Source organism: Euleptes europaea, chromosome 6 (genome assembly GCF_029931775.1).
Source record: "Euleptes europaea isolate rEulEur1 chromosome 6, rEulEur1.hap1, whole genome shotgun sequence".
NCBI lineage: Eukaryota > Metazoa > Chordata > Lepidosauria > Squamata > Sphaerodactylidae > Euleptes > Euleptes europaea.
In genome coordinates this window covers 38339324-38349714 of record NC_079317.1, presented here as the reverse complement: position 1 = coordinate 38349714, position 10391 = coordinate 38339324, and the positions used below count along the sequence as shown (strand labels likewise).

At 53.7% G+C, this 10391-nt stretch overlaps 1 protein-coding gene across 1 annotated transcript in view; it reads left to right on the top strand.

Moving 5' to 3' along the window:
* The first annotated feature begins 1110 nt into the window (after positions 1–1110).
* The window catches only part of PAX9 (paired box 9), a 38891-nt gene continuing 29610 nt past the window's right edge, over positions 1111–10391 (top strand). Inside the window, exons 1-3 of the mRNA XM_056851858.1 lie at positions 1111–1232; positions 1352–2187; positions 9829–9965. Coding sequence (XP_056707836.1) covers positions 1111–1232; positions 1352–2187; positions 9829–9965 — 1095 coding nt within the window. The remainder of the gene's footprint in view (positions 1233–1351; positions 2188–9828; positions 9966–10391) is intronic.

Genomic DNA, 10391 nt, shown 5'->3' with positions numbered 1-10391 from the left:
AGACGTCTGTTCCAAAAATGGATTGTTAAGGAGCCTCGAAAGACTGCAGAGGGTGACTGAAGGGTCTGGATACTCAGCCAAGTGGTGTGGATACGTTGTGCCAAAGGAGGCCGTGCGGGATTAGAGGTCTCTCCACGGAGGCATCCCGCGCAGTCCCGTCCGCGCTCCTTTCGCCCCCTGCATCTGGTGCCCCCAGCAGCCACCCGAGACCTGCGCGTTTCCCTCGCCCTGGGAATCCAGGTGCTGATCCGGCACTCCTGCCCAAAAAAAAAAGAGAACGGAAGAGCCTTCCCGGGCGAGCCTGTCCGTCACTCCGCCCGGCCAATGGGGCGGCGGGCTGGCCTTGGGTCCGCCCTCCGCGGGGGCGTGCCCCTGGTGACTGCTAGCCCGGGACGCCCCGGCCAGCCCAGCCCAGCCCACGTTGCTGCGCGATTGAAATGCAGAACTTCAGCCTGCTGCCCCGCGCCAGTGACTTCCTCGGGGTCCCCTTCCGCGACACCCTCGCTGTCTCCCGCGGCGGAGAGCGCGGGCGGCCGGGGCCTCCTCCGGCGGGGATCGCGGCCGGCCGGCGAAGAGCGTCGCCCAGCTGCCTCGGGGGACCGTAGAGCCGCCTGCCGCCTCGCCGTCCTCCGGAGCGGAGCCATGGGTGAGTCGGGCGGGGAGCCGGAGGGGAGCGCGGGGCTGTCAAGCCCGGGAGAGGCGCCGGTCTTTGTTGACTTTGCTCGTGTCCCTCCAAGCTGTGGGGTCGGCGGCACGGAACTGGGCCGGTCCACCGGCGCTCGCCTGATTCGGCAGGGCTGGGCCGGAGGGAGGCAGGGGGCTTTCTCTTTCGGCTTCTGCGCTGCTGAACCTCTGCGTGCGCCCCCCTCTCCCCCCCCCCGAAAGGCACACACTGCGAAGGTGTTTGTATTTCGGCGGGGAATCTCTTAAGGGCTGCCGGCAGAGGAGCGGGAAGGAACCGGCAGCCGTGGCTCGGCCGCTCCCCGCCTCCTCTCCCGGCGCTCTCGAGAAGGTCAACTTTCCGGGCTTCCGATTCCACTTCTTGAATGGGGGAGGTGGGAAAGGAACGAGCGGCGGGGCACCCCCCCCCCTTAGTTATCTCCATCCAGAATGGAGAGTCCGGAATCCGTCTGCGATCCTAAGGCCGTTGACTCCGACGCCCGCTTCATGGCCCGGGAACGCCTTGAGGCCGGTTGGGACGAAGCGCCTTCCGAGCTGCTTGGGCGCGAGTGGCTCGGACGGAGCGGCGTCGCCTTTCCTCCGGAATGGCCTCGAACGCACCGCAGGGGTCACCCTGGCCGCGCTTACTTCGGGAGTCAGTCCAGCTAAGTTCCCGGACGCTTCCTTCCAGGGAAGAGCGAGCGGGGATCGGGGCTTCGGGTGCCAGTTCCCTGGACGGGCCAGCCTTCCAGGCCGGTGAGCTGGGGAGGACGGAGCTGCCGGGGACAGAAGGGTCTCCGGGCTGGGCGGCTCCGCGCTCTCGGCCGGGCCTCCCCAGGCCGCCCTCCACCACCTCCTCCTTCTCCTCCGTCACCGCTCCCTGCCTCTCTTTGCTTGCAGAGCCGGCCTTCGGCGAGGTCAACCAGCTGGGCGGCGTCTTCGTGAACGGGCGCCCCTTGCCCAACGCGATCCGGCTGCGCATTGTGGAGCTAGCCCAGCTGGGCATCCGGCCGTGCGACATCAGCCGGCAGCTGCGCGTCTCCCACGGCTGCGTGAGCAAGATCCTGGCGCGCTACAACGAGACGGGCTCCATCCTGCCTGGGGCCATCGGCGGCAGCAAGCCGCGGGTCACCACCCCCACGGTGGTGAAGCACATCCGGACCTACAAACAGCGGGACCCCGGCATCTTCGCCTGGGAGATCCGCGACCGGCTGCTGGCCGACGGCGTGTGCGACAAGTACAACGTGCCCTCGGTTAGCTCCATCAGTCGCATCCTGCGCAACAAGATCGGGAACCTCTCGCAGCAGGGCCACTACGACTCCTACAAGCAGCACCAGCCCGCCCCCCAGCCCGCCCTGCCCTACAACCACATCTACTCCTACCCCAGCCCCATCGCCGCGGCGGGGGCCAAAGTGCCCACCCCGCCGGGCATGTCGGCCCTCCACGGCGCCGTCCACATGCCTCGGACCTGGCCCTCCTCCCACTCCGTCACCGATATCCTGGGAATCCGCTCCATCACAGACCAAGGTAAGCACCAGCGTTCGGCCGTGCCCAGCTCGCTTGGCTTAGGAGCAGGTGGGCCGGATTCCCTGCCTGTGCCTGGCCTCGAACTGCCAGCACCTCAGCAGGCCAAACCAAGATCAGAGGAGCATGCCTATTATATTAGGTGCTTTGGAACACAAGCAGGCAGTGCTGCTGCTACAGTCGTCTTGTCTGTGGGCTTCCTAGAGGCACCTGGTTGGCTACTGTGTGAACAGACTGCTGGGCTTGATGGGCCTTGGTCTGATCCAGCAGGGCCGTTCTTATCTTCTTAAGCCTTGAGCCTATCGGGTGAGGGACTGGCGGACTGCTGGCCCAAGAGAGTGATCCTAAATGGTCTACTCAGAACCCTACTCAGGTATACTTAGTGAGGCTTCCTCCTAGGATAGCGTTCTTAGGATTGCACTGCAAATGCGGAGCCTTACATTAAAAAAAATAAAAAATAAACAGGAGTATCGTAGTATCTTAAAAGCTAACCAGATTTTATTCAAGCATAAAGTTTCCTCCCCTCTCCAGAGCCTCTCTACAATGATTTCCTTGATTTCAAATCTCATAAATATTACCTTGACTAGTATATTTACCAACAGCAGATCGAAACTGTACATTGCTTTTAAATTGGCAATGTCTACAGATATTGGTTCATTAGACACGGAAGACACTGGCTGGCACTTCACCCTACCAGGAAATGAGTTTCATTCCAACCAGTGGGATTTACTGCCGGCTAAATTTTCTACACCCAGCCCCCTCCCCCACACTGCCTCTTCTTTCTTTTAGCTGCTGAGTGGTGTTCTTAAACCAATAGCCATTCACCAAAGAAATTACATTTTGATGTAGCAAAATAAGAAAAGGAGCACCAAAGTTCGGCCCCAGCTGACCTCAGTAGAAAAGTTCCTTTCATTCAGGAAAAGTCATTATTCTGAACACATCACATGTTTATTAAATGTGTGTGTGTATAATGTCCTAATAAATTTATCCTCCTAGTAGTATGATATTAATGGTAATAATAAGCAACTACATTTGGAAGAGAACTCCACTCTAATATATTCTTTGATTTTAAGAAATAGATATGCACTGGGCAAATTAAATTAATTCAAATTAAATGGAGCACAGATCAAATGCATGAAATAAAGTATGAAGCAAATTATATAGGTGCCAGCCCATATTTTATAGAATAAAAGATACATCCCTTGATTTATTAATTGTCACTGAACAAACCCGCTGAGCTGTATTTAATCATGTTCACACTCCCATAATGTCCTCCTTTATCGGGGAAAATCCCCACTGAGGACAGTCCGCCTAATTCACAGATAAATGTGCCTAGGTTCGCAGCATTGGTGCCTCTGGCTTTAAAAAGTAAAGGGGAGGGAATCAGGTTTCAATCTAAGTCTATCCCTATGCATATTTACTTGGGAGAAACACCCATCGAACCTAATGTAACTTGCTTCCTAGGGTGGGTTGCGAGTAAGTGACTTAAGCATATTCATACAGCTGGGTACCCAAAATACTTGTAAATACAAGCTAATAAATCTCGAAGAGGCAATGCTTACCGAAAACCGTTTTCAGCCCATACTTGCCTGGTATAATTAGCAAAAAAATGCTTCTGTATATTCAATCAGGATATCTCCTATAATAATTTTTAACTACCCTCGGCGTATGCATGACAATCAAGAGAGCAGAATGCGGAGGACGCTTAACGCTACATAAGCTCGGGTTGAATTGGGTCCTTTTTTTTTTTTTTTGGCCAGATATATGAAGGGTTACCCACGTTTGGCAGCCACAGAAGAGTTATTACTCAGCCTGGCAGTCATACTGGGCCGGGAGTCCCACTATTTCCAATAAGGCTTGCTCCCAGGAGAGTGGGCCAAGGACCGCAGGCAGGCTTCGATATCGTGACGTCTATTTTGCTGCTAAAAGTATAGAGTATATATATATATATATATATATTAACGGAAACATAGACTAACATTCCCAAAGCACGTGGGCTACTTATGTAAGCACCCCCTGTCCCTCGCCCCCCTCCCCGCCCCCAGCTCGGATGAATATTTACTTTCCTGCCCGGCCTTTGCGCAGGGTGTTTGCTTTCAAGTCCGCGATTCCGAAGGAAAGGCATCTCCTTGAAATTACCGGCAAAATCCCCCCCCCCGTTCTCGCAATCAGGCCAAATTTGCTCAGACAGGAAGTTCAAATGTCACCTAATTGCTTTCGTTCTTCTGCTGCACTTTGTTTTCCTCCGAAGCGGTGGTCCAGAAAGCTGAAACTACCGAGGGCGAACCCGGCGCTTCACCCCTTCCCAGGGACGCCTGCTCGGCTCGCTCTCTCGCCCTCCTCTCTCTCGCTGGCTTGGCTGCACAGTTGGAAACGCTGCACTTGAGAGAGAGAGAGAGAGAGAGATGGATTCAGACAGATTTCTAAAAGAAAAAAAAAACACACTGGGATTTATGCACGGGAGGTTTTGCCTTGGATTTGCCGCTCTCTAGATGCACCCTTTCCCCCATCCGAATTCTCAGAACTTTGCATGGGGGCTTATTGTTGAGTTTTGAGAATTTGGATGGGGAAAGGGTGCATCTAGAGAGCGGCAAATCCAAGGCAAAACCTCCCGTGCATAAGTGGCCAGAGTCTCACTCGACAGAGTAGCTCCTTGGGGGAGTCCCCGCTTTCAATGGCGCCTCTTTCCGAAAAACGTCTGTTTGTTAAAGGCTGAAGTCAGCGAGGAGGCAGCGGGTCGGTCCCCGCTTTCCCCCTCCGAGCCGTGGCTCGCTGGCACTCCAGATCGGAAAGCCGAGGCTGACATTTTTCAGTAGTGTTGCTAAAGAAAGACTCTGCGGCCTGAATCGTGCTTCTGGCAGTTTCCCCCTGCGCGGGGAGATCATGACGGTCGCCTTGTCAAATCCCGGAGCTTCATTGCCCTTCCGCCCACCGAAGGGCGACCCCCATTCCAAAGAATAAGACTCCTCCGGCGGTGCAGTCCCAAACGGGTAAACTCAGAAGTAGACCCTCTGAGTTCAAGAGCTGCGTACTTACTCGCTAGTGAGAGTGCTTAAGAAAGATTGCAGCCCCGGTCTACTCGGGGTGCGTGTGCGCGTAGGCTCAAAGCTGAGGGGATCGGTGCAAATGTAGTGGGGGCGTGAGGAGGATCCGCGGCCTGCTCCAGAAGCCGAGGGAACCGGCCTGATCTGCCCGCTTAGGAACACTGCATGTGCTCCCTCGTAGCAACCCGGCAGGGAGGACGGAGGGCCTGACTGACCAGGAGGGTTCCTTCCCACCCCCGCCGCCTTCCCGCTCCGGGACGCCAGGCTGCATCTGCGAGCGGCTGGCCCTCGGTGTCTAGGACAGGCTGACCTTGGCGACATGGAGAGGAAGCCCCTCTGCCTGGGAAAGCCAGAGATCAGCAGGAAAGGGGGCTGCCCACCGACAGCTGGGGCTCCGGAGGCCGCTGCAGGCATGTGCCGGCCGGGCTGCAGGTCTGGCCGGTTCCTGGGCTCCTTGGCCTCCCCCCGGAGGCGACCCCAGCCCCGAGGAGCCCCTGGCTCTGGGGGTCGCAGCCGGCGCCTCGGCCTCGCACGTGTGCACGCTCCTGGCGGGGGCCTAGCGCGCAGGCCGGGCCGCCGAGGCGTTTCCTTTGACCTTTCCCTTCTCCCTTCCCTCCTGCCGATTCGGAAAGCGTTGAGACTGATCTGGTGTGGCCTGCGATTCCCCAATCTTTCGGCCTGAACTGGCTTGCAGATCCAGCAGCAAGGGAGTTAAGGATCCCGAGCTCTGGGCGCTTGGCCAAAGCACACGGACTCAGAAGCCGGTTCCAGCAGAAAGGAATGGGGCTTGTTCCCAAGTAGGGCGCAGGATCCAAGCGTAGATCCTACAAGTTTTTTTCTGGGAAGCCCTGCGAGCTTCGGTGAGACTTGCTTCATGGCAACAAAGCTGAAAATTGTAGCCACGCTTTGGAGCAGGGTACCTTTAAAATAACAACAACAACAACGGGGTGGTTTATTTGGAGGGCGCTGCGTTTAAATCGAGCAAGAGCGATAACAAAGGCCAATTCTATTTATCGGTGGCGATTGCGACAGATCAGCTTTCAAAGAAGCGTTTCTTAGATGACTTTCGAAGCCAAGCCTCTGTAGTTATTTCCCGTTTGTTTGCAGTAGGAGCTTGTGCATTTCTTTAAAACAAGAAAGAAAGAAAACCACAGTGACACTTTCCCATCCGATCGGCTTAGGAAGCAGTACTGTCAAAGATAGTGATCCCTGTCAGCTAGAGGGGAGAGTGGGCGAGTTTCAGCCGCCCTCCTGGAGGCCCGGTCGCTTCCCCTTTCCCTGCTTCGATGAAAGCCGGGGGAAGGGGGAGAGGCGAAAAAGGCCCGGAAGGGCACCAGGTCTTTCCCAGAGGCGCGTTTCCTAAACGCAGCCAGGCCGAAGGAAGCGCTTCTCTAGGCTTGGGGGCGGGGGGGGGGGAGAGCTTCATCTCCCTGACCAAGGGGTCTCAATCATTCCACCCCCTCCTTTTGCATGAGGTAAAACCAAAAACCTGCCGCGAATGAAGGCAGCGGGGCTTCAGTCCCCTTAACTTTACCAACTGGGATCGGTTAAGTTACTCTGGAGTAATCGACTTGAGCCGTCAAGCAGCGATCACGACTGACTTTGCCCGAACTCTCTCTTATTGTCCGATTGAAATGTATTAATTCCTCCCCACTGTCCGGCTGCAGAGTTCCCACCCAATGCATAGGGTTGGGTGGGGTGGCCACCTCCCGGCCTCAAAGGCTCCGGGGGATGTAACCCTGTGTGATAGTGGCGCGATTTGACCCACCTCATGTATGAAGGGGAAGTTACCTCCACTGAAACCGGTGGAGAATTCCTATTGATCCCAATTGCAACATTCAGGTTTAACTGAATTAGGATTGTTTTCAGTCTGCAAGGACTTCAGTTTGATGTTCTTGTGGAAAGGGCTATGGGCACCCCTCTGGCAGACGCAGCACCCGCGTGGGCTAAAATTAAAAAAAGGCCTTTATGATAATTTGCGTCCAACGCCGGTGCTCAAGCGACCAGGTGTGTTCAGGGGTGAGCGCGCTCCCGCTCGTGCGCGTGTGTGGACGGGAATGTTCATATTTACACAAATATGTCAAATTTCCACCCAGGAGTGTTAAGTATTAAAAAATCGCGAGACTGTTTTTAAAGCAAACACTTCTTTGGGTTCCCAGCCAAGAGTTAAAAATGTAGTTTTTTCCCCTAGCTGAGGAATGCCCCGCGCTAAAGTTAAACGCTTCCAGTTGGTTTTCCTGTGGATTTCAGTGGATCTTGCATTCGGATTAGAAGGTCTGGTTCTTGCAATTTTGGCATAAAATTGATAGCAACTGGAATTCCCAAAAAAGAAATTAAAAAACAACAACAACATTATGCCAAATCTGGGAGGTTCTTCTAATATTTACTTGGCAGTAAATATTAGGATGTAAGATAGCAAAGCCCGACCCTCGCACATTTATCAAAAAATGAACCCCATTGAATCCCGAAGGCTTATTCCCAGGTAACCGACCACAGGGTTTCTGCTTCATGAAACTCACTTCCCAAAAGCTCCAGAGGTTTGCAGCTGTTCCGCTCTGTGAGGCCCAGCTCTGCTGTCTGGAGTGGTCTGCTTATTTCGCTACAGTCCCCCAAGTTCCCTGACATTTAAACCCCCTGTTCCTCTTTGGGATTTTTAAAGACATAATTAATCTGTGTTAAGTGAGCTGGAGAATGCACCCCTATGACGCTTTGGGACATCAGAAACGCCCCTTGGATGGGTCAGCTAAATCCACCTCCTGCGAAATCCTTTGCATGAATCCTGGCAACCAGGAGAACTGGGTGTCCTTTCTGTCCATTCCAGATACCGACGAATAAGCACACACCTTTTAAATCGGGAAACATTAAAAAGGGTTACTTGGCAAATAAGAGGGACCCTTGAAAGATCACCTGGGAATGAACGGCATCGCTTGAACTTCCGAAGTGTTGTTGAGGAGTCTGTCTCATTTCAATTCTGTTTACTCCTTAGTCTTACCCTTAAATTTCCTAAATTTCCAGTTCCGTTCTGCTTTGAAAAACTGTTTATGTTGCCTGGTTGAGAGTTTTAGCCGTTGGTTTTAAGGGGATCCATCCCTCCATCCTAATCAGATTAAAGTAACCCCCTCTCTTCCATTGGAATGGCAATCCAAACTGTTTTTAAAGTTGGATTGGAATTACTGTGTTTTTAAACCCACAGTGCAATCCTAAAGACACTTTCCTGGGAGTAAGCCTCATTGAGTAGACCTGAGTAGGTTTCAGGGTAGACCTATTTAGGATGACGCTGTCCATCACTTAAAAATAAACTCTGCTGAAATAAAAATAATTCAACAGCCCACTCCTATTATCAGAATAATTGGTTAATGGCATTTCCTCCCAAGTAAGCATGTCTAACATTGCAGCCTGCAACCCACTGAATTCTGTGGGATTCACTTCCCGATAAAAAAAAATGCATAGGATCGATTTGCAGGGATGAAATCATGTGCGCTGATCCCATTTATCTGCGAGTAGCCCTAACAGAACATGGTGGAATTCACTTCAGAGTAAGTATGCAGAGGCTCATGCCGCATGTAAGTCAATAAGATTTATTCCGATCACATAGACATTTCTTAGAAGCAAGAACCAAAGTAGAAAAAAACAAACTTATTTCCCAGAAAACGTGGTTAGTTTCATAGCCTTCCTTCCGATGAGCCAGGCCTTAGGCTGCGATGGAGCTGCGGGGAGGAACAAACTGACACCCACAGCCCGTCTCTCTCCCGAGCCTTCACTCCTTGCCTAGGAAGTCAGTTCCATTGATTCCAATAGGACGATTCGCGAGCAAGGATCCTCAGGAAGGACGGATGGATCCGCCAGGGTTGCAACGGCTGTCCTGAACACACCGACTTGGACGCAAGTTCCTTTGAAAGCTTCCCAAGTCGGTGTCGTTTGAGCAGGGGTGTAAACGATCCCTTCTTCCCCCCGTGGGACGCCCTCGAATGTCTGGCATCCTGTTCGCATACCAGGAGATGCTGTTTCGATTTCACTGTGTGCGTGTGTAAAGCGCTGTCAAGTCGCAGTCGACCCTGCCATTTTATCGGGAGGTTGCCGCTCTCTAGATGCCCGTTTTCCCCATCCGAATTCTCCAAACTCTGCATGGGGTCTTATTCTGGAATTCTGGGAATTTGGATGGGAAAGATGTGCACCTAGAGAGCAGCAAATCCACGGCAAAACCTCCCACGCGTGGGCCATTTATTCATGGGAGGTTTTGCCTTGGATTTGCTACTCTCTAGATGCACGTTTTTCCCATCCAAAGAGTCTAACGGGTGGTTTGCCATTGCCTGCCTCTGCATGGCGACCCCGGGATTCCTCGGTGGTCTCCCATCCAAGCACTAACCAGGGCCGACCCTGCTTAGCCTCTGAGATCTAACGAGATCGGGCTAGCGTGGCCCATCCAGGTGAGGGCTCAGATTTCATTACAAGGAGGGAAACCTCCTGAGAGTGGTGTTGAAAGTGGATCGCGAAGCACCCGGCTGTACCCGCACGCCCTTGCGCATTTCTTTCTCCAAGGCCTGGGGAGCGCGGCCCTTCCCCCTCTCTCACTCTCCCTTGCCCTGTCGTTTGCCCGCAGTGAGCGACGGCTCGCCCTACCACAGCCCCAAGATCGAGGAGTGGAGCAGCTTGAGCCGGAGCGGCTTCGCGGCCCCGCACGCGGCGGTCAACGGGCTGGAGAAGAGCTCGCTGGAGCAAGAGGCCAAGTACAGCCAGGTAAAGGGGGCGCCGGAGCGGGGAAGGGGTGCTGCGGGCGGGGAGGCAGGAAAGGGGGCCGGGGAAACGCGGGCTGCCTTTTCCTTTCTTTGGTTCTTTCTTCCTTTGGCATTTTTAAATTCTGGTCCGGCAAAAAGAAATATATATATATATTCCAAAGCAGAGTATAGATCCCATCACATTGTTTTGGGACTAGGGTCAAAAATCTCGGCCGCTTTCACACATCCTGAATAACGCACTTTTCATCCATTTTCAATGCACCTTAACGATGGTTTGGAAGTGATCTTGCCGTTTCACGCAGTAAAGTCCTGCTGCAAAGTGCATTGAAAGTGTATTATCCGGCATGTGTGAAAGCGCCTCTCCTCTTCCTGGCCACTCGGCCAGGAAAGTCTGTATCCGTAGACTGACCTTAGGTGCGACTGGGAG